Below are 25,463 nucleotides of genomic sequence, written 5' to 3' on the forward strand. Positions count from 1 at the left end.
TCATTCTTGACAAATTAATGCCACCAGTCTTAAATTGTGTCATAGTGTTTTAACCGAAATCTTCCAGAGCTTAAAGAGGCGAAACTTCGTAAGAAGCAGCTTGCCCAGCAGCTGCGGCAGGAGGAACAGCTTGCACATGCAGCCCGCACTTGGAGTTCAGAGATTCTGCCAAAATGGGATCATATGTATGTATAATAATATTTTATATAATGGAAGGAAACATTCCACGTGGGAAAAATTATATATAAAAACAAAGATGAGGTGACTTACCGAACAAAAGTGCTGGCAGGTCGATAGACACACAAACACAAACATACACACAAAATTCAAGCTTTCGCAACAAACTGTTGCCTCATCAGGAAAGAGGGAAGGAGAGGGGAAGACGAAAGGAAGTGGGTTTTAAGGGAGAGGGTAAGGAGTCATTCCAATCCCGGGAGCGGAAAGACTTACCTTAGGGGGGAAAAAAGGACAGGTATACACTCGCACACACGCACATATCCATCCACACATACAGACACAAGCAGACATATTTAAATATGTCTGCTTGTGTCTGTATGTGTGGATGGATATGTGCGTGTGTGCGAGTGTATACCTGTCCTTTTTTCCCCCTAAGGTAAGTCTTTCTGCTCCCGGGATTGGAATGACTCCTTACCCTCTCCCTTAAAACCCACTTCCTTTAGTCTTCCCCTCTCCTTCCCTCTTTCCTGATGAGGCAACAGTTTGTTGCCAAAGCTTGAATTTTGTGTGTATGTTTGTGTTTGTTTGTGTGTCTATCGACCTGCCAGCGCTTTTGTTCGGTAAGTCACCTCATCTTTGTTTTTATATATAATAATATTTTTGTATTTCTCCAGTGATAAAACCTGTACTCATCTGTTTTCTGTGGACTGTTTGTCTAACCAGTTGGTGATTACATACTAAGAATAGAGAGAGATCTGAGGAGACAAATATTACAATGTACATTCATGAGCAACTGAATTTGTTGCTGTATGTGCTGTTGTCTAGCATATCATAGGATCAGAAACCTTTCTTCCTTACCCCTCTAAGACAGTTTCTACAAGCCACTTCTTCTTTCTTAATGTGTATCCAATCCAATTTCTCATTTTTATTGCATTCAGTACAATTACTGAATATGAAACTCTTCTCAGTGCATCCCCATTTTTCCCTCTATCCATCAAACTAATTCTTTCCATCATTTGCCATGTTCGCATTTAAAGAACAGTTTGCAGGACTTTTCTTTGGCGAGGTTTTGGGTCCCTCAAAAAAGTCAAACATTCTATAGTGATGGTATCAATAAACTGGTCTCTCATTGGGAGGAATGTGTTCATCACGAGGGTGACTGTGTTGAGAAATAAATAAGTAGAATAAAGTGTTTGAATGTTAATAATGTTTGTTTTATTTGAAAAAAACTCTGTCACATGGAAAAATTCGGAGGCATTACTTTTCAGCCTACCCTCGTATTTATATAAATCTTAAATCTATTAATATATTTCAGCAAAAGGCAGTTTTATGAAGGGAAAAGTAATTATGAAGGAAAAAGGAAAATAGGCAGAAAATAATGGGAAAATGGTAAAGTAAAGAAATCTATTTACTGCAGTTTGTTTCTCCAGCATGTGGATTTATTCAGATCTACACTATAGAAGGCAGATTGAATATCTCCTTACCTAATGGCTCACACTTGGACGATGTGACCTGGGCTGCCAATAACTCCACATTTAAAGGTGCTTTTGATACATTGGTTTAATAAGTGGGATATGCCCTCGGTCCCATCAAGTAGTGTATTGTGCCCTTCATCGGTGAAAGAATCTTCTCTTCATATGGGGGGGGGGGGGGGGGGAGAGAGACTAGTAAGTTCTCCTTCATATTCTGCCCTGGCTCACGTTTCGTGCCAGATAGCCCCTCCACCTTTTCATGTTCATGCATTTGGAGACAGGGCTGTCTGTCTCTCTCTTACTACTAGGTCTAGGGGCCTTTTGTCCAGTATCCCCAGGATCTCTTCCATCATTGTAGATCTATATGCAACTGTGAGCAACAAATCTATGCTTGCATGTGCCTACTGAAGGGCCTATGCTGTCTTTACCTGTCTGGTAATAGCAATGAGGATATATATTTTTTTAAATTAATTTTTTTAAAAAGGGACCTAAACAACTCTTTGGTAAGAGTTCTACATTCTCTTGCGGGTGTTTACACCCAGGTACCTATATACTTCTATTCTCTTCACTGCTCATTTGTACTGTTTTTGTGTTTCATCGCTCTTGATAATTTTCATTTTTGCAATGTTTAAACTATTTTGTGTGTTGCTAATCTCAAGTTCTCTGTACACCACTTAGTGTGTTGAGAAGTTCCAGTTGGTTTCATCTGGTTTTGCTTTGTGTTGACTGCTACTGTTACGAGCAGATCTTTCACATAGGTTAATTGTCCTAGTCTCTGGTGCTTCTTGTATCGTGAGTCTTGTTCAGTAGGGGCTCTGTCAGTATCCCATAATTATGGGCCATCCGTTGAGCAGCCCTTATGTTAATTGTTACTTTGTTGCTTGACACATTCCTGTTCAAATTTTATCTGTGTAGTAATCCTGGAAGGTGTTACATTCATACATGTTAACTTGCAACTCATCTGCTTCAGCCTGTTGAACATTGTATAAATTATCACTGGAACCTCATATCATCATTGAAGATAAAATACTGTGTAATTGTCCATCAATTTACTGCATAAATGCAAAGGTACCTGCAGCCATGGCATCTTACTATTGTTTTTTACACATATCTGTGTGTTAGAAAACACTTCTTGAGTCAAGGCCCTATTTGATGGAAACTGACGTCATTTTACATGACGGTCTTCACACCAAGGAAGGAATCATTACCCACTTAAAAATAACATAAGAGTGGAGATTTGTTTTTGATTGTGTTTGACAGCTAACAGCCACTATACCAAGTGTTGAGCTTCCGCAAGTCATCTTGCATTTCACTAAAGTCTTTTGGCATTACAACCTTCTCACAGAAAACAATATGGCCTGCAAACAGTCTAATAGAAGTTCTGATGATCAACTAGTATGTTACTTCATTATTTTCCAGTTACACAGAATTCACACTTTTTTTTTACCTTGTTCAAGTTACATAGTTTTCCCTCAACTTCACATTCATTGTAAAGAAGTGAAAAGTGGCCATTTCTGCCACAACAGCAGGTCCCCTGAGTCAACTATGCCCACTGATGTAAATCTGGTAATTGTGGAAAATTAGAAAACTTAGTAATGTTTTTTGATGATAATCTGGTTAGGAATAAGCAACAAAACTTAATAACAGTTATATGAGTAAAGTGAAATATTGTGTGGCATTAGCAGCATAGCTAAATTGTAGCACAGTTTTTTCTAGGTCTTCAAGTGATAGTTTCCTCCCCCCTTCCAAACACAAAAAATAATGTGGACAGAAAATTATTGTGTTTATTCAGAACATATCACAGCTGTCTGAAATTTACAACAAATGTAACATAGTGTATAATTACAATGTTGTTGTTGTTGTTGTTGTTGTTGTTGTTGTGGTCTTCAGTCCTGAGACTGGTTTGATGCAGCTCTCCATGCTACTCTATCCTGTGCAAGCTTCATCATCTCCCAGTACCTACTGCAACCTACATCCTACTGAATCTGCTTAGTGTATTCATCTCTTGGTCTCCCTCTACAATTTTTACCCTCCACGCTGCCCTCCAATGCTAAATTTGTGATCCCTTGATGCCTCAAAATGTGTCCTAACAACCGATCCCTTCTTCTAGTCAAGTTGTGCCACAAACTTCTCTTCTCCCCAATCCTATTCAATACCTCCTCATTAGTTACGTGATCTACCCACCTTATCTTCAGCATTCTTCTGTAGCACCACATTTCGAAAGCTTCTATTCTCTTCTTGTCCAAACTATTTATTGTCCATGTTTCACTTCCATACATGGCTACACTCCATACAAATACTTTCAGAAACGACTTCCTGACACTTAAATCTATACTCGATGTTAACAAATTTCTCTTCTTGAGAAACGCTTTCCTTGCCATTGCCAGTCTGCATTTTATATCCTCTCTACTTCTACCATCATCAGTTATTTTACTCCCTAAATAGCAAAACTCCTTTACTACTTTAAGTGTCTCATTTCCTAATCTAATTCCCTCAGCATCACCCGATTTAATTTGACTACATTCCATTATCCTCGTTTTGCTTTTGTTGATGTTCATCTTATATCCTCCTTTCAAGACACTGTCCATTCCGTTCAACTGCTCTTCCAAGTCCTTTGCTGTCTCTGACAGAATTACAATGTCATCGGCGAACCTCAAAGTTTTTACTTCTTCTCCATGAATTTTAATACCTACTACGAATTTTTCTTTTGTTTCCTTTACTGCTTGCTCAATATACAGATTGAATAACATCGGGGAGAGGCTACAACTCTATCCCACTCCTTTCCCAACCACTGCTTCCCTTTCATGCCCCTCGACTCTTATAAAAGCCATCTGGTTTCTGTACAAATTGTAAATAGCCTTTCGCTCCCTGTATTTTACCCCTGCCACCTTCAGAATTCGAAAGAGAGTATTCCAGTTAACATTGTCAAAAGCTTTCTCTAAGTCTACAAATGCTAGAAACGTAGGTTTGCCTTTCCTTAATCTTTCTTCTAAGATAAGTTGTAAGGTTAGTATTGCCTCACGTGTTCCAACATTTCTACGGAATCCAAACTGATCTTCCCCGAGGTCCGCTTCTACCAGTTTTTCCATTCGTCTGTAAAGAATTTGTGTTAGTATTTTGCAGCTGTGACTTATTAAACTGATAGTTCGGTAATTTTCACATCTGTCAATACCTGCTTTCTTTGGGATTGGAATTACTATATTCTTCTTGAAGTCTGAGGGTATTTCGCCTGTCTCATACATCTTGCTCACCAGATGGTAGAGTTTTGTCATGACTGGCTCTCCCAAGGCCATCAGTAGTTCTAATGGAATGTTGTCTACTCCCGGGGCCTTGTTTCGACTCAGGTCTTCCAGTGCTCTGTCAAACTCTTCACGCAGTATCTTATCTCCCATTTCGTCTTCATCTACATCCTCTTCCAGTTCCATAATATTGTCCTCAAGTAAATCGCCCTTGTATAGACCCTCTATATACTCCTTCCACCTTTCTGCCTTCCCTTCTTTGCTTAGAACTGGGTTGCCATCTGAGCTCTTGATATTCATACAAGTGGTTCTCTTCTCTCCAAAGGTCTCTTTAATTTTCCTGCAGGCAGTATCTATCTTACCCCTAGAGAGACAAGCCTCTACATCCTTACATTTGTCCTCTAGCCATCCCTGCTTAGCCATTTTGCACTTTCTGTCGATCTCATTTTTGAGACGTTTGTATTCCATAATTACAATATTTCTGAAAAAAATTGTATGTATTTAAAAGTGTGCATGCATTGGCCCAAGCTGCTGATGTGGTGGTCATGTGTGCATGAGGTCTGCTTGCTTGTGTGTGTGGCTGGTGTGTGTTTACCATGTGCTGACAAAGGCTGTGGCTGAGGGATTTATGTAAGTGTCTTTTAAAGATGCCTGTGTGCTACTTAATATGTCATCTTTATGATAAGTAACAATCTATCTTTTCCTACATTGTTGTGTGTATTTAAAATATGTAATTATATGAAAATTTTAGGTAAATTTTATAAATAAATAATTATTTTCACTGGTTTCTGGAATCAGCGTAGCAGACATCCTGTTTTGTAGGATGGCAAAATATATTTAGCGTACCATACTTTCCAAGTATTCACATGTTATAAATCGTCAGCTTATGGGATGTGTGTGATTCTGGATTGTACAGGTCCAGGAACTGTTAACTTGTTTAAATGGAAATAATCTTTAATCAACCAACCAACCACTTGTCACAATAAATTAGAATAAGTTTTCTGCACACAACAATGGTGCTTGTACATTTTCAGTTCTGCTCAACTTTTATGAAAGCAGCAGAATATGACAGCCTTTGTGTCTTAATTGTGAGCTCAGCAATTATCTGTTACTTATGATACAAAATAATTCCATAAGTGTTCAGAATGGTTTTCACAATTCAACTTTTTAAAATATGTTAACATTAATTATTAGGGTGCTGCTGTCTTGACCTATACTTGTAGGGAAATTGATCACTGATTCTAAGTTATATGTTGTTAATAACACTTCTAGTTCACTTTTCCTATCAGAATTACTTAGAAAGTTTACATTGAAATCGTCACAGATTAATAACTTTTTTTATGAACAGCTCCCAGTCTCCTAATGGGTACCTGTACACTGTTGCTAATAGCAGTACTACATTATCTAGCTGAAGTTCACATGCACAAACCTCAAAGTGCTGATTAACACAAAATTTGCTTGCTTCTACAGTTTTTGTTTTATGAAAATGGCAACTCCTCCGTTATCCATCCTAGAACTAAAAGTGAAAGATGCTAAGTTATACCCACTTATACTGACACTATCCATGCCCACAGTTACATGGTGTTCAGACAGACAGAGTATATCAGTCTCATTCTTATTTTTGAGATCATCTAAACACACTAATAGCTAATCTACTTTATTTTTTATTCCTCTGATATTTTGATGAAGTAAGTTGATACTGCCCTTAGCTTTACGCCTATTTACTGTACATGAAGTGGAAGTTCATCAACAGTCTTCATAACTGATTCTCATTAAAGAGACTATTGGTGAGCTTTTAGTGTCACCTGAATATGTTAATTTCAATGAAACCAGTTGTGGGATAATATGTTGTTGTGGTCTTCAGTCCTGAGACTGGTTTGATGCAGCTCTCCATGCTACCCAGTCCTGTGCAAGCTTCATCATCTCCCAGTACTTACCGCAACCTACATCCTTCTGAGTCTGCTTAGTGTATTCATCTCTTGGTCTCCCTCTACAATTTTTACCCTCCACGCTGCCCTCCAATGCTAAATTTGTGATCCCTTGATGCCTCAGAACATGTCCTACCAACCGGTCCCTTCATCTTGTCAAGATGTGCTACAAACTCCTCTTCTCCCCAATTCTATTCAATACCTCCTCATTAGTTATGTGATCTACCCATCTAATCTTCAGCATTCTTCTGTAGCACAACATTTTGAGTGGGATAATAAGCATACCTGAAATATGGCTATGGATGTTCTTAGTAATGTTTTGCGTTACTCAGCTGTGTAGGTACAAAAGGATCAATGTTAGTGATCTAATTGTGCACATTATTTCAGTATGAATGAAAAATTTATGCATCTCCTGTCACAGAGGGAATATATAATTCCTGTCTTGGTAGCAACATAGCAGTAGTTAGGTAGAACTAATAGATATTGAACTCAAAAATACAAAAATTTAATTTGAAATGCACAGAGGTTATTACTGAGAGACACATTCTGCAGATGTGCCACTGGTTTCCTTATGCAAACATATGTAGTAATAATTATCACTGAAATATATTTGACTGAGCTAAGCATGATTTGAAAATTGTCAGAGACAGTTTATAATTGTGGAGAGTGAAATTTCATGACTTAAGGAGGGGTCAACAAAAGTGTTTTAAATAATAAACAAATTTTGGGAAAAAATACTGTGTAGGACCACAGTGGCAGTTACTGGAACTTAATAAAGAAATGACAATGTTAATTAATCCTTTGTTGTAAGAAAAGATGGACTGTTAAAACATCAGGTTACTTAACTTTTGATAGTTGAAGTAGTCTTAATAATTTATGAAAAGAGTGTAATTCTGTAAGGGGGGCAGCTGTAAACATGTCAGTTTGTTAGTTATTGGAAGATAGTTATTCTACATCAGTCGTTATTGTATTGCATTGTAATAAGTGTTAAAAGAATATATTTTGAACATCACATGATAATTAATGCATTTCCTTGCAAAACAAATTACCATTCAGATAAAATTACAAGTGACATGTAATACCATTTATTGTGTAATTGATGATAGTTACTAAGCTCTGCAGTTCTCTTATTCAGCAATTTATATACAAATGAAAAAAAAGTAGCCCAGTCTTCACAGCAGTGAGTAGATGGCAAGTGAACGCAAAAAATTGACGCTCAAATGTAAGACAGAAGTGCAGTTACCAGGGGCAGGGAGGTGGGGGGAGTATTCAGGTTTCAAATGTAGTATCGAGTCTACTTGCTACAACCAAAATGAATTACAGAAATGCTGTGTGTGAAAACAGCCAGATAAAAGATATATGTAAATTACTTATTAAATGTAAGAACTGTAAGAAATATTCATGTCAAATTCATATTTAAATATTATATACAAGATAATAGTTTGTTATTGTCACATTATGTTCTTGTTTGCCTTTTCAGGAAAAATTCAAGGAAGGCCAAAGATCTGTGGTGGCAGGGGTTGCCTCCATCTGTACGTGGTCGTGTATGGCAGCTTGCAATTGGAAACGACCTAAACATCACTCCAGAACTGTATGATATATGTGTTTCAAGGTATGAAATATTATATTCTTTTATTTAGATAATCTAGGAAAAATATGGAAGATAAGTGTCTAGACATTTCATGTTTTTGGCAACAAATGTTGAGATGATTGCATGAGTCTGTGTGGAATTTAAGTATACAGTCCTCCAATGACATTCTGTGCTTTTCATTTTAATCAAGTAACATTGCTTTCCTTTCAACAGAAAAAATGCATCTCAATGTGGATAATAAAATAGAATGTTGTGCTGTGATATAGTTTTTGCATTTACAAGAGTAAAGTAAATTGTTGGTGGTAATTACATGTACAATATTTTACCGGCATATGACACAATGAAAGTGAAGTTCTAGTGTATATACTTGCAACTGAAAAATTGAACAGAAGCTTGAGGCTGTCCTGAATCAGTAATGAGCACGTGTTTTCAGGTAACATCAATGAACTGCAAGAGATTTTGGCTGTAGGTCAGTGCATAAGATTGCGTAAGATACATTTTCCTTTTGTTGACTTCAAGATCCATTGTGTAGAATATTTCTCCAATGATGACAATGACTGCTGCTGTGGAGAAATGTACAGGGTGTTCCAAAATGAATATACAGGTTTTAAGGCTTTGTAGCATTCATTACATTCAACTTACAATTATAAATAATTCATCAAATGAAAGAGCAACTCAAAACAATTTTGTGTGTATACCTATGTGCAAAGGGAAGAGTATTGAAGGACAGAGTGTCCGAAGAATTTGTTGACCGAGTGAGAGTCTTTCACGCTTACCCCAAGAAATCAGTTCAGAAGGCTAGTCATGAATTAGTACTTCCAGTGACATCTGTGTGGAGACATTTAAGGAAACACAATTATGCCCTTATCGTTTGCAGCTGTTAAGAGCTCAAAAGCCTTCAGACTAAGATTTACGTGCCAGCTTTGTAAACGAAATGTTGCTACATGACAAAGAAGATTTCTGCAACGTGTCGTCTTCAGCAATGAATCGACATTTCACCTAAGTGGAAATGTGAACACACACAATGTGCACATTGGCGGGTCAGCAGATCCCCACAAGATAGTGTAATTGCATCGAGACACCTCTAAATTGAATGTTTTTTGTGCCATATCCAGGCGGAAAGTTTATGGACTTTTCTTTTTCAGTGAAGCAATTGTAACTGATGTTTCTTATCTTTATATGCTAGAACTATAGCTCTTTCCTCAGTTCGATGAATCTTCAACAGAATGTTACTCAGCAGCAAGATGGTGCACCGCGTCACTGACATAACTCGGTACTCGATTGGTTAAATGATGATGTACCCGATCGCTTGATTGGCCAGATGACAGAGCTTGTTTTGCATGACCTTCATTTTCACACACGATCTTACACCATCCGATTTTTCTCTTTGAGAGTTAATGCAGGATCATGTGTGTCTCTCTCTGCTACCAGCTGATCCATGCGACCTTAGAAACAGCATTGTTGTAACAATTTCTCCAGCCACACTGATCAAGATTTGGGAAGAACTCTCCTATCGACTCTATGGGCAACAAATGGTGCTCGCATTGAACATTGACGAGAAAAGCTGTCTGAGTTGCTCCTTCATTTGATGTATTGTTCATAATTTTAAGCTGAATGTAGTAAATGATACAGAGTTTTAAAACCAGTATATTCATTCTAAAACACCCTAAATTTCCAGATTAAAGTAATACTGTTCTACAGAGTGAGTGATAAAAGTGTGAACTTAAAGGTGGTGCAAGAATATATGTATGACGTTGGTAGTTTGAAGCAAGCTTTTTCTGGTTAATGCTGCTTAGAAGCCAAGGTGCCAACCTTAGGGACTTCACATGACAGATGAGTCATTATGAACAGTGTCATGTGTTCTCATTTAACTACCACTGTGTTTGGCATTTAATCCAGGACATACATGTAACATCGAATGAATAGGAAATTTATACCACCACCTTATTTTTCCCTGCTGCGTCGGTTACGAGCTGTTAAATCTTTGTTTACCACCTGAGTCGAGCACCACCCCACAAATGTATATTAGTTACTTTGGCTATGGAGATGTATTGCAGAAATGGTAGTATACATATTAAATTCCAGAAGATTATTCGTAATTTTTGGCCTAAAGATAAAAGCCTTAAAAGTACTTGCCAGTCACATCAAGATTTGCATGCGCAGAATGTGTTTGTAAGCCTCTCCAAGTTTTGATTGTTTAATAAGCTTGGATGGAGAACTGGGGTAAAATTATGATCCGATGAAAAACTCTTGAATTTCCAGCCAGGTAGCAGTGCCTAGATACTGCAGCGTTTTGATGAGTGCTGTACTCATCTTCATCTGTAGTTTGCTCCATGGTAGTCTACATTCACACAATTATCTGTATTATGATTTAAATTATGTTGTGGAACCATGGACCTTGCCATTGGTGGGGAGGCTTGCATGCCTCAGTGATACAGATAGCGAAGCTGAGAGGATGTAAAATGTAGAGTGGCAAAAGCAAGGAGGCATTTATAAAAAGAAAAGTTTTTTTCCCATGGCATTTAAATTTAAGTGTTGTCCTTTCTGGAGGTATTCGTATTGAGTGTAGTCTTCTACAGGAATTTAAACAGCCTTGCCTGCCACTTGCAATGCAGGCACTTTAATCTATGATTTATACAGAAGTTATGGGCAGGGGTAAGAATCACATAAATGTCATTCGTAATTAAACCCACACCCCATGAACCATGGACCTTGCCATTGATGACAAAGCTTGCATGCCTCAACAATACAGGTAGCAGTATTGTAGGTGCAACCACAATGGATGGATATCTGTTGAGAGGCCAAACAAATGTGTGGTTCCTGAAGAGGGGCAGCAGCCCTTTCAGTAGTTGCAAGGGCAACTGTCTGGATGATTGATTGAACTGGCCTTGTAACATCGACCAAAACAAAATTGCTGTGCTAGTACTGCAAACAGCTGAAAGCAAGGGGAAATTACACCCACAATTTTTACTGAGAGCATGCAGCCTTACTGTATGGTTAAATAATGGTGGCATCTTCTTTGGTAAAATATTCCAGAAGTAAAATAGTCCCCATTTGAATTCAGCAGTAACTGGTGTTCTACAGACTGGAACTTGGAATGTCAGATCCATTAATCAGGCAGGTAGGTTAGACAATTTAAAAAGGGAAATGGATAGGTTAAAATTAGATACTGTGGGAATTAGTGAAGTTCGCTGCCAGTAGGAACAGGACTTGTGGTCATGTGTATTAAGGGTTATAAATACAAAATAAAATAGATGCAATGCAAGAGTAGGGTTAATAGTGAGTAAAAAAATAAGAAATAGGAACACGGAAAAGCTACTATGAACAGCATAGTGAATGCATTACTGTAGCTAAGATAGAAGACACAAAGCCTACACCCTCCACAGAGGTACAAGTTTATATGCTAACTAGTTCCACAGATGAGGAGGAGATTGAGGAAATGGATGATATAAAAGAAATTATTCAGATAGTTAAGAGAGACAAAAATTTAATAGTCATGGGGGACGGCAATTCAATAGTAGGAAAAAGGAAGAGAACAAATGGTAGTAGATGAAAGGAATGAAAGAGGAAGCCGCCCAGTAGAATTTTGTACAGAGCACTTGGTTTAAGAATCATGAGAGAAGGTTGTATATGTGGAAGAGAACCAGAGACACTAGAAGGTTTCAGATTGATATTATATAAAGGTTAGACAGAGATTTTGAAATCAATTCTTAAATTGTAAGACATTTCCAGGGGCAGATGTGGACACTGACCACAATTTATTGGTTCTAAACTGCAAATTAAAAGTGAAGAAACTGCAAAAAGTTAGGAATTTAAGGAGATGGGACCTGTATAAACTGCAAGAGCCAGAGGTTGTAGAGTGTTTCAGAGGGAGCATTAGGGAACCATTGACAAGAACAGGGGAAGGAATATAGAAGAAGAAGAAGAATGGGTAGCTTTGAGAGATGAAATGGTGATGGCAGCAGAGGATGAAGTAGGTAAAAAGAAAAGGGCTGGTAGAAATCTTTGGGTAACACAAGAGATAATTAATTTAATCAATGAAAGGAGAAAAGATAAAAATAACATAAATGAAGCAGGCAAAATGGAATACAAATGTCTAAAAAAATGAGATCAGCAGGAAGTGCAGAATGTCTAAGCAGGAATGGTTAGAGGGCAAGTGTAGGGGTAAAATAGATACTTCCTATAAGAAAATTAGAGAGATCTTCAGAGAAAAGAGAACCACCTGCATGAATATCAAGAGCGAAGATGGAAAACCAGTACTAAGCAAAGAAAGGAAAGCAGAAAGGTGGAAGGGGTTTATAGTGTGCCTATACAAGGGAGATGTACATCAGGGTAATATTATGGAAATGGAAGAGGATGTAGAGGAAGGTGAAAAAGGGAGAGAGATAGCCATTTGACAAAGCACTGAAAATCTTGAGTTGAAACAAAGCCTTGGGAGTGGACAATATTCCATTAGAGCTACTGATAGCCTTGGGAGAGCCAGCCATGACAAAACTCTTTCATCTTGTGAGCAAGATGAATGAGACAGGAAAATACCCTCCGACTTTAAGAAGAATATAATAATTCCAATTCCAAAGAAAGCAGGTGCTGACTGGTGTGAAAATTACTGAACTATCAGTTTAATAAGTCATGGCTGCAACACATTAACTCAAATCCTTTACAGAAGAATGGAAGAGCTGGTAGAAGCTGACCTCAGGGAAGATCAGTTTGGTTTCTGTAGAAATGTTGGAATGCACGAGGCAATACTTACCCTACAACTTATCTTAGAAGGTAGGTTAAGGAAAGGCAAACTTACGTTCGTAGCATTTGTAGACTTAGAGAAAGCATTTGACAATGTTGACTGCTATACTCTCTTCCAGTTTTTAAAGATGGCAGGAATAAAATACATGTAGCGAAAGGCTGTTTACAATTTGTGCAGAAACCAGATGGCAATTAAGCGTCGAGGGGACACAAAAGGACACCAGTGGTTGGGAAGGGAGAGAGTCGGGGTTGTAGCCTATCCCTGATGTTATTCAGTCTGTATATTGAGCTTGCAGTAAGATAGCACCTTAGCTCAGAAACTAAAAACATGTTGGTGTATTTGGGCTGCCACCACTGGGCAATGGTGACCTCATAATGATCTAGTTTTCTCATCCGATCAGCTTTTCTGCATGCCCTATTGTAGCTGAAAAGTCTCAATCTTTCTTTTTGGAATCAGTGGTAGGTTAGTTTTGCAGCATTGGCACTCTGCATATACCTTTTTTTATGACAACATGATGAATTACATTAAAACTGTTGTTTCTAATAAAAGTTTCAAAATTTGGTTTTCTCATTTTTTCTGTATAAAACACTGAATATTGTGGCAGCATATTACTAATAAAGGATTTTATGCTTCATTCTGTGTAACAGTTGCTGCATCTCATGATTTGTAGCAAAGTGTTGGATTTTGTCAGTGTCTCATGCTAGGTTTAGCCAACAATTTTCTTCATTAACATTAAACATAGCCACATGGTGTAAGATTAAATTCTGTCTTGTCATCACCAATAGTTCTGGTTCAAAATATTTAATTTATGAATTAAAACAATTTGATGAACAGTTGATGTTGACAATGATTGAGCTTTGTGTTGATCAAGACTATTAAGGAAGTGTTAAAACCAGTTCACACTAGACGGAACACGAATGGAACAGAACAGTGACAAAGTCTACAAAAAGTTTCTGCCCTGTAGTTTAGATGACATTCACACCTGCATTCTTTCGATTGGAATAACAAAAAACGGTTCAAATGGCTCTAAGCACTATGTACTTAACATCTGAGGTCATTAGTCCCCTAAACTTAGAGCTACTTAATCCTAACTAACCTAAGGACGTCACACACATCCCTACCCGAAGCAGGATTCGAGCCTGGAACTGTAGCAGCCGCATGATTCCGGACTGAAGCGCCTAGAACCGCTCGGCCACCTCAGCCGGCTTGGAATAACATTTCAGCATTCTAAGAGAGAATACTCAGAAATTGACATTGGTTGTTACATGTCCTCTCACTCAATCGGGACTTGTTGTCACTTGATTTGATCTAAGTTTGTTTTTGAATCTGTTCTTCTACCGTTTGGTGGTTATTTACTGCTAGTGTGTTTGCTTTTTCCATTAGTTTTGTTCTTACATACTTCATTATTATAACTTGTCATATAATTCTCGCTGTATACATTTATAGTGCTGTTTTTCTGATAACCCTTTTTCACTTGATGACTTTCTTTGGTACTAGCGAAAGTCATTGTTACTATTGGCCTTCTGGTTTTCTCCACTTCAGGATTGCGGGCCAGAATTTTTAACTAGAGTCATGAGACTATGGCTGTTAGACATTATTTAATACCATAAGCCATTGACTGTTGTTTGTAAAATATTCCATGATCTATTCATGGATTGCATTGTGATGTATAAAAAGTCTGACATATAGCAGTACACCTAACACACTAAGGGTAGTAAAATTAATTACAAAATGTGTGGTACAGTTAAATAAGCCAACTGAAAATGTATTTATTTTCACCTTAATCCACTTGTACCATTTTCAAATAAATGTTTAGGGCTTAAGTCTTTGATTCCTACAGCACTGTAATAATGGACGTTGCCTTGAAAACTTGTGTACTCAATCTGATATCAAAACTGAAAATTCTTCCCTCTGATATTACCCATTTAGTTCATTGTGTAATAACAACACATTTCAACTCCCATCCTCATCATTTATTAAAAAATCAACTTTTTTTTAAGGAAACTGGTTTGCATTTAAATTTCACTGAGCAATACTTAAGACAATTCAAAAAATGTTAGACATCACACTTTTCTTTGTTTCAGGGCGCAGGAGAGACTCCGCGTAGTTTCTGAGGAATTGCAGCAAGAAAATCAGCAACAAGATGTAATAGATGGAACAGATAGTCCAGACAAGGAATCTAGTGTTGAGCTTATTCAACTGGACATATCACGCACATTTCCAAACTTGTGTATTTTCCAGAAAGTGAGTTTCATTTCATTCTCTCTCTCTCCCCCTCTCTCTCATTTGAGGCAAATTCCTCTCTCATTCATTGATTTGTTCATTCATCCATTATTCGTAGTGTTCCCTAGATCACATCATGAAGGAGAATCTTCAGAAGTATGGAACAAGATGGTCATTATGAAAGATAAATGTGCGTAAGAAGCTGGTAATGCCAGGTGTTAGTGTTATCAGACAGGAATTTGAATCATCAATTTTGCTGGAGGACTTGGAAACAAAACAGTCACACACGAAGAAAATATACATATTCGCCCTTCAGAATACGAGGCGCACGGGCCCTGACCTACAACAGCTGTCTGGCTGAGTGTCCATTCACAACTGCCCTCCCTCTCACTGTGGTATGTCCCATTAGCCATCCTTGGAGGAGTGGTATCCCGACTATCAAATAACTCGAGAGAGGGGGCAGTACTTTCCAGCGACACAGGCGTGTGTAGCGACTGAACATACCAGCTGCCACAGAAATAAAAATTTCTTTCCAAAATGACAGAAGTCATGCTGAAGTGCAAAGGCGAACATATGGGTAATTGGTGCCTGAGAAGCACAGACACATAAACCAGGAATACAATGAAACACAAAAAATACTGAAATTCACTGTGTCTGCTCCAAAGTAATCACAGAACAAAAGAAAGAAAGCATCACTTCACTCGGTAAAGGACATAGCTTGCAGACTGATCTCTTGAAAACCCCTTGGGTTGTACAAGTAGTGGTCACTCACACCATTCTGTTGTGTCCAAGGTGTACTCCTCCAATTATAGCCAGCTTTCAGCATAAGTGTGGCATGTTATCTTCCCATACTACGACCAGTGTGTCAGGCCAGGCTGCAAATTGACTGGGGAGGCTGTCCACATAGCCTGCTGCTGCTGCAAATGTTGTAGGTAGTCAGTAGTCAGTAGTCAGATGGCAAAAGATCTGGGACCCTAGCTGCAGTAGATACCACCTTGTGAGGAAGCTCAGTTTGGCTGTACCTTGATATGGCTGAGGGATGCTTGAGGTGGCAGCTCCAACCAGGAAATGACTTGGGGTGATGACTTCAGGGGCAGAAGGATCACAAGATAATGATGTGAGAGGATGAGAGTTCAAGCAGGCCTCAATTTTACAAGTCAGGATTGCCAACTCTTCCAATGTTGGACATAAGGTTCCCATCGTTCGGTGCAAATGGTATTTGAAGAATTGAACTCCTGATTCCCATATTCCACCAAAGTGTGGTGATGCTGGAGGAATAAAGTGCCAGTTAATGCCTTCTTCATATATGAAGTTTTTCACGAGTGACTGCTGACAATGACTGCTCACAGCAGCTTGTAATTCACAGAGTTCCCGACTAGGTCCGATCAAGTTTGTCCAATTGTTTCTGTACAAGTTTTGGCACCTACCCTATTGTGACACAAATCTTCTAAGGGCTGACAGAAATCCTTCAGTAGTCATGTTGTCAACTAGCTCAAAATGCACTGCTCATGTCACCAGGTAGTATCTTTTCTTTAATTTGGATTGCCATGAGCCAGTTTTCACATAGAATGGTCCTGTGTAATCAGCCCTGCAGTTGGGGAGAAAGACCTCATAGCTTCTACATGTGGGCATGACAAGTTTCCCATGAGTTGATGTGCAGGCTTTGTCTTTAATTGCTGACAAGTCATGCTCTGATGCAGACACATGCTGGATTGCATTTCATCCATTAGGTGTCCAATATTACTTCCTGAGAGATGTAAGCAACAGTTGACATTCCTGCTTGGGAAAGGTGACGATGTTAACTTTCCACTATCAGCCATGTGATATGATGGTGAGGTGGCAGTATGAGTTGATGCTTCTCATATAATAGATAGGCATTTTGTGGCCTGCTGCCAACCCATAGTAATCTCGTGTCATCGAGGATAGGATGCAATGATTTGAGCTTGCCATTTTTTTTCTACTAGCTTGTTAGTCTCCAATTAGTAGATTTTTGTAGCATATGTGGCTTCTTGCACTCTTCTGATGTGTTGTAGCAATACATCCTGCAGTTCATTATGAGACAAGTAAGCAGCTCCTCTTGTTTCCCTTGCTGTTTTGCAGTTACTAATAAATACGATACAGTATGACATTATCCTCTGTAATCATGACAACGTCAAGCATTGACAGATGAGATCATCTTGGATTCTTCTGCCAAGGTGATGAAGAACGTTATCTCTTTCTTCTGGCAACTCCTGAGGTGCATAACCACTAGAGGCATCTAATGCAGGCCATGAAGTGATTCTTCTGTAAGCCAGGCTGGTCCTTCCGTCCACAGACTGTTTCCTTGCAGGTCTGCAGAGCAACACTCCACATGAAGTCAGATCAGCTGGGTTTTCCATTGTAGATATATGGCTACATACCACAGCTGCTGTGATGTCCTGCATCTTGTAAACATGGTTCCCCATGAACGCTAACCACTGTGTGGAGCCGCAAGCCATGTCAGCACAATGGATGAGTCAGTCCACAGGTAAATTTGTTCAATATTTATACCCAGAGAGTGAAAAACATGCTGCAGTAGTAATGAAGGGAAGAGAGCCTCCATAGAGTTCCAAATGAGGTGCCACCCATGTTTTGGAGCTCAGTAGTTTGACACATCTGACTGTATGCTGATTAGTTGATCATACATAGATACAAAATCCACAGGCCTTCTCTAAAGTGTCACAGAACCCATGGATTGTATGCTGACAGGTGTCCCTCCTGCAGTGACTGTACAATCAACACGAATGTTGCCTGTCATGTGAATTTCACTGTACAGTGTCTGCCACAAGTAGTGCAACTCTGGAGACAAGGGCTCATCCTTTGTTAACTTATGCTGCCATAGACATTGCAAAAATATCTTGAATGTGATGTCAAGGGGCTAATTAATCCCAGTGGATTAAAAATAGATGACCCGACACTCATTAATTGGTATTGGTGCACAATATTCATTGGTAAGTGTGATATTCATCCACTACCAGAATTGTTGATACTCCTTATCCATGTCTGCTGTGAAGGCAATGTGATGCATGCAGAAGCATACTGTTATAGAGCACAAATCCTGTTGGACCTACTATTAGCAAACCATTTAGTGACAAATTCATTCTTGTTTTGGTGGAAAAGTCAAACTCTTCCCTTGTTTTAGTAGTCAAGCTGGCTTCCTTAAGGACAGCGTGATGTGGCATGTAATATGAATTGGCAGCTGTCATGACTGATACCAAGTTTTGGTTGTCTCACCAGAATCTGAGAGAAGCAGTGTGGATAGAATTGACTAATTGACTTGGCTCTTTGTGACATGGAAGATGAACAACAAATCTGCCTGTGGAATGTTTAGTTGTGTGTTCCACAAAGTGTGCTTTGCATTGCTCCTCTTCTTTCATCATTACAACATTATTTAATTCTTGTATCTCCCAGAATTTCTTTACAAATGTTTGAATATCAATGTCGGGTTTTGCAAAGCATAACACAACCGGCTGCCTTGCCGAAATGTTGAGCTCTATCATTTGATACTGCCCTGACATAACTGAACATAGTTGTCTCTCTTGAAGCACAGGATGATCTGTTCGTATGGAGATAGTCCTCTTCTTCTGAATATGTGGACAAACTTCTGATCCCAGCAACACATTGATCTTACCAGGTGACCAAATTTCTGGATCAGCATTCAGTAGATAACGTGAAGTTGTTTATACTGGAGTTGCCTTGAACAGACCCACTGTGTTTTGTTTCTAAGAGGGTTGCACCTATTCCTTGAACCAGTACTCTGCCGTGCCATCTTTGAAGTCCTAAGCATTGTGCACAGTCACATCGCTTGCAGCCTTGTTAAGTAGTTCACAAAGTTCACTTGCACATACCCTTGTCATTGATGGCAGTGTTGACAGTTTCTTCCAGTGCAATCAGTCGAGAGTTATTGTATCTGTAGCAAACCAAATCAATAGCTACACTAAAATTACTGCTGGTTACTGGAAGAGGAGCAATTACATTGTGAGCCTCACCTGTTAATGAACTAAGGACATAGTTACATTTAACAATGTTCTCTAATCCTCGTTGTGTACCCCAAGACTCAGAAATGTCATAAAAGTACCTGAACTGCATTACATCACTATTAAAAGATGGCAGTTTTTGTTGGGTAGCTTGATGCTATGTTTTGATTCACTCGAGGCAAGTCCATTGTCACCTTTGTTGGCATAATTCCTCTGCATTGCTCTCAGTTTTCTTGAAACGTCGAAGACCATATTTTTGAAAGTTTTCCTGTCATCAGCATGTACGTCTATATCTGCAAACAATCAGTGCCGTGACGTCTTCATACTTCTTGGCAACTGTTCTAGCCTGACAGTAATATCGAAAGTGTCAGATTTTCCTGTTACATCAAATTTGTTTGTAAACCTTAACAACTGTGTGAGGCTTGCTTTTGCCACTGAGCATGTAGTAACAAGCTTCTTTCTTAACACTTCATTGGTCATGGAATATTAGTCGTAGCATGCAACAGCAGAAGCAGCGGTTAGGACGAGTGGGAATTGATAGGATGCGGGTAACAAGACTAGGTACTTAGCTTAGAGATGTGCCATGTCAATATCACTGGCTGCATAACCATGGTGTTCCATTGAAACTTGCCACTGCTGTTCCACCGGTGGATGGCTGCTGCTGCATGCTACTTCTTCGAATCCATCACAATCCGACCTTGATGGGCCAAAATGTTAGCGTGTACAGGTGGAAATTTCAATCGTCAATTTTACTGAAGGACCAAGAATTTAAAGGATGGTCTAAGCATTTGGATCCTTTCAGATTGCAGTGAATGAAAGCTCTTATTATCGAAAACAGTCACACAAACAAAGAAAATATACATACTCGTCATTTAGCATAAGAAGTACATGGGCCACAACGTATAACAGCCGCCCGATCAAGTGTCCATTCACATCTGCCCTCTCACTGTGGCATGTCCTGTTAGTCACCCTTAGAGGGGTGGCATCTTGACCATTGCCTCACAGGCCTCTCAAGACTCCAGTGACTCAGGCAAGTGTAGTGACCAAACACCTTGTACAAGATTATTCGATATTGTTACACTACTATAATTTTTGGAATGATAACGGTTTTGAAAATGGATGCAATTATTACCCTTCTGTCCAGATAGTTTTTTAATAGCATTCACGAGTCCTTTGGTGTTAAAGGAAATCTTCACAAAGCACATTTGCCAAGTCTGTGCAACAGAGTATCTTCTTCCTGAGAAATTGAATTAGGAAGTTAGGGCCTATTGTCTCAAAAATGTTTTTTCAACAGGCAGTTGTGTCCCCCCCCCCCTCCCCCCCCCCTCCCCCCATGCGCACAGATGCACAAGTGCGTGCACACTGTTAGAACATCATCAGTATGCCCAACTTCTTAAAGAGCTGCCTACAAGAGGTTGTAGACTGGACACCACATATTACCATAGCTGCATGCTTCCGTATAGCACACATTTTTCCTCAAAGGAGGATTACCTCAGAATATGATATCAGTTAATGACAACAGGAAAAGTGATAAACTTTTTGACAGTCTCATCTCCAAACTCTGATATTACCCGTAATACAAAAGCTTTAGAACTTAGACACTTAAGATGATCTGTAACATGTGACTTCAAGTTTAGGTATAAACAAGTAAAAGTTTAGAACAATGTTTCATATTTTGATTCACCCTCAAGCACTATTTCTAAAAGTGTGCTCAAGTCTTAAGTTGTACTGAATTGCATGTATTGTGCGAGTTCAGTGCCAGTCCATTATCAGATAAACAGTTCTTAATTTTCAAGAAAATATATTATTATTACATTTTTCAAGTCTTGGAGTTTCCCCATCACATGTAATTATAAAACAAACATTTACATTGTTGCTTAAGGTAACTATTTCTGCTTCTTATATATGGTAGTGGATCATTTATGCCTATCATTAAAAAGACTTAATATCTGTCCATTTGATATAACTGTTTGGATTATTAACCACACTGAAGATACTGTTTCATAATGCACTCTCTCCAGATTTCTTAAGGTAACCTTTTAGTTAGACAGGATGAAACCAGTTACCAGCAGGATCTATGATAGCATAATATTTGAGCTTCTCTAGGCACATAGCAAATGATGTGACAGGAATAAGATTAAATATGAAGTGGGGAAACATTAAACATAAGGTCCCACAAGTTTTGGGGCTTGGCATGCTCCCATTTTGACTCTTCTGGGGCATTGGAAGAACCTTAAAAACACAGATATTTGCTGAGGACACTAGTATACTGGTAAAGGGTCCCAAACACGTCTCTCTCTGATGGAGTCATTAGAATAGTGGGACAGGCTTAGAAATGGCTCACAGTATGCAGTTCCAAACAAATATGACTTGTGATACCAAAACTGGAGATCAGTGGGCATAAATGGGTTGAGACTCCATGTGCATGGTTTTTGGATAATAAACTGAGTTGGCACCTGTACAGGGAGTAAGGTAGTTGAACACCTTTTGCCTTTTCAAGTTTATTCATTTCATTCCTCAAAACTATTCTTGCTTTGTTCTTAGCATTTTGATTTTTTGGGCATAGTATATGATTGTTGTATTTTTGATGACACAATGAAGTATTTTTAAATTCTGATTGTAGTACATTTGTCTTGAGTCTGCATTAAATAAAGCTTTCTGTTCCTGGCCCAAGATACTTAATTTCAGATGTTAGCTACCCTCCTCTTGGCTTCCAATGGAATTATTCACTGGAATAAAAGGCATCACCCATAGTCCTATTAAACATTTTTTAGAGAATAATTAAATTTCTCATCTGATGTGTGTCCTTTGTGACCATCTTCACAATCTTTGTCCTGTAAATTCTCACTCAGTAATGTAACTGACTCAGCTTTTGCAATTGTGGGAAATTTTCTTTTCCCTTCTTAACTAAACCTGACTGATAGGTTGCTCTATTGCTCCAAGTGCAGATCCAGGGGAGGAGGGGGAAAGGGGGCCATGAACTGCCTCTTCCCTCAGCACCAGGACATTTCACTTCAAGTATTTATACTAAAAACAAAGATGATGTGACTTACCAAACGAAAGCGCTGGCAGGTCGATAGACACACAAACAAACACACACACAAAATTCAAGCTTTTGCAACAAACTGTTGCCTCATCAGGAAAGAGGGAAGGAGAGGGAAAGACGAAAGGATGTGGGTTTTAAGGGAGAGGGTAAGGAGTCATTCCAATCCCGGGAGCAGAAAGACTTACCTTAGGGGGGAAAAAAGGACGGGTATACACTCGCGCGCGCTAGCGCGCGCACACACACATCCATCCACACATATACAGGATGGATCTGTGTGCGTGTGTGCGTGTGTGCGTGTGTGCGCGTGTATACCCGTCCTTTTTTCCCCCTAAGGTAAGTCTTTCCGCTCCCGGGATTGGAATGACTCCTTACCCTCTCCCTAAAAAACCCACATCTTTCGTCTTTCCCTCTCCTTCCCTCTTTTCTGATGAGGCAACAGTTTGTTGGGAAAGCTTGAATTTTGTGTGTATGTTTGTGTGTGTATCGACCTGCCAGCACTTTCGTTCGGTAAGTCACATCATCTGTGTTTTTAGATATATTTTTCCCACGTGAATGTTTCCCTCTATTATATTCAATCATATATATATATATGTATATATTTCCCACGTGGAATGTTTCCTTCTATTATATTCAAGTATTTATACTTTTACACATATTAATTCTCATATTTCTCAGCTATCTTTTAGAGAACAAAGTAGCATCAAAACTGTCGAGAAAATGCAAGAAATTCTAGAAACTTAGAAGCTATAGTAAACACAGCAAGCTTTCCATTTGTGTGATTGAGGATTTGCCCATATAGATGAGATTGTGACCTGACCGGCTTCAGAAAACTTTCCGATCAGGAAAAAGTGCTTGCAACTGCTCGTAAGTTCACAAGTACAATCAGCAAACTGCAGGAAATTGATTTAGGCACAACAGAAGGATCCTCCACCCAGAAAAATAGACTTTCATGAACATAGTCAGAACTGACTTAGATAAACAGCAGCACTCCATGTACATTCATAGCCATAGACTTCAGACTTTTGTTAATTTCATAAAACTAAGCAAAATGCTGATAACAGTAAATACAGATTTCGATTTTTTATGGTGCAAATTGACATTACCAATGTTGTGAATGTTTGTTGCTTTTGGAGTTCTTAAATCAGAAGAGTGGAACATGGGTTTCTCAACTTTTTGGACAATTGCTTTTCACATGTACTTCACTGAATGAACCACAATTTCTTTGAAGTTGTGCTAAAGCAATGTCCTAAGCATTGATTTAAATGTATTATTATTACTATATTAAGAAATTGTATTTATTTAATTCTTACTGTTACTATAATCATTGGATTTGCCATGTTAATAGTGGGGTGACAGCAAATTGGGGTCATGCTTGTGTAGCTCTGTGAACGTGACAATCCTAATCTTGGAATACAGGAGCATCTACAATGCACTCATCGTAAAGACTGATAAAAGGGGCCCTCACTTGAATCAGAAGATTTATTTCAACATTCTTATTGGTCATGTTCACAGTAACTTGAATTGGTGAGCCGAGATCATGGTATGAAAAACATCCCACAGACACGGCAGAACTACCTCCGTCCCTCCATCCATTGTGCCTTAAATGCCTCATTAGTCTGTTGGTGCTTTTGATGCCCTCCGTCTTTTGAAAAGAGGAAAAATCGCGATTTCTTGGACCACACAAAATGCCACCAGTCAGCTGCTGTCCAGTATGTGTCACCTGGCACATTGGAAATGTGCAGCTTTGTTTCATTGTGAACAAATGGCCATTTCTATGTCTACGTGATTATTCTGCAATTCACATTCAAGTGCTTCGGAGAGGATTTATAGAACCCCTTCCATACTGTTTCTGGACTGTTTCACTCTCGTGGGAAAAATGAACACCTCAATCTTTCCCTGTGTCTCTGACTTTTCTTATTTTATTATGATGGTCATTTCTCCCTGTAAGTTGGAATCAACAAAATATTTTTCCATTTAGGGGAGAAAGTTGGTGGTTAAAATATCATGAAAAGATGTTGTCACAATGAAAAACACCCTTGCTTAAATGGTTGCCCTCCTAGCTTGTTTATTATATCCATGACACATTCCCCTATTTCATGATAATACAAAAGGAGCTCCCTTTCTCTGAACTTCTTTGGTATCCTCTGCTAACAGCCTTGTTGTGGTGGTAACTTTGGTACCTGTCAGACCGAAGTTAAGTGCTGTCTGACTTGGCTAGCACTTGGATGGGTCACCGTCCGGGTCTGCTGAGAGCTGTTTGGAAGCGGAGTGCACTCAGCCCTTGTGAGGCCAAGTGAGGAGTGACTTGACTGAACAGTAGGGGGCACCAGTCACGAAAACTGACAACGGCCAGGAGAGCTGTGTGCTGACCACGTGCTCCTCAGTGTCTGTATCCTGTAATGCCCAGGGCTGTGGATGACATGGAGGCCGATCAGTACTGTTGGGCCCTTTCAGGCAAGCAGTTCTTCAGAATAGGATGGACAGGTATAGTGTAGGAAGTCTCTTTAGCGTCTTCTACGTATTCTGCCGGCAAAACAGTCTTTTGTTCGCCTCACCTTCCCAACAACATTTTACATGTGATGATTCCAATTTAAGTTGTTTGTAACTGCAATCCCTAGGTATTTACCTCAATCAACAATAGATAGACTTTTTTCCTCTAGTAATCATGTGGAAGAACATACACACTTCTTTGTGGAACCCCAGATCTCTCTTCTGTTACACTTGGTGACTTCTGTCAGTTATTGTGAACTGTAACCTTTCTGACAGAAAATCATGAATCCACTCACAAAACTGAGGTGGTACTCCATAGATATGCAAAATAATAAGCTGATTGATTGTAACAAACAGTGTCAAAAGCCTTCTGAAGTCTAGAAACGTGGAATAAACTTCAGTTCACTCATTGAAGCACTAATTACCTTGTCTGAATAAAAAGCCAATTCTTTCACAAGAATATTTCCTGCATCTGTGCCTACTGTGCATCTATAGATAATATTCTTTGAGGTATTTCGCAATATTCTAACACAGTATATTTCCAAAACCCTACTGCAAATC

General features: G+C 39.0%; 1 protein-coding gene across 1 annotated transcript in view; it reads left to right on the forward strand.

Moving 5' to 3' along the window:
* The window catches only part of LOC124607371 (TBC1 domain family member 12-like), a 325,279-nt gene that overhangs the window by 277,091 nt on the left and 22,725 nt on the right, over positions 1–25,463 (forward strand). Inside the window, exons 4-6 of the mRNA XM_047139684.1 lie at positions 68–185; positions 8,297–8,428; positions 15,233–15,392. Coding sequence (XP_046995640.1) covers positions 68–185; positions 8,297–8,428; positions 15,233–15,392 — 410 coding nt within the window. The remainder of the gene's footprint in view (positions 1–67; positions 186–8,296; positions 8,429–15,232; positions 15,393–25,463) is intronic.

The sequence above is a fragment of the Schistocerca americana genome, chromosome 3 (genome assembly GCF_021461395.2).
Source record: "Schistocerca americana isolate TAMUIC-IGC-003095 chromosome 3, iqSchAmer2.1, whole genome shotgun sequence".
NCBI lineage: Eukaryota > Metazoa > Arthropoda > Insecta > Orthoptera > Acrididae > Schistocerca > Schistocerca americana.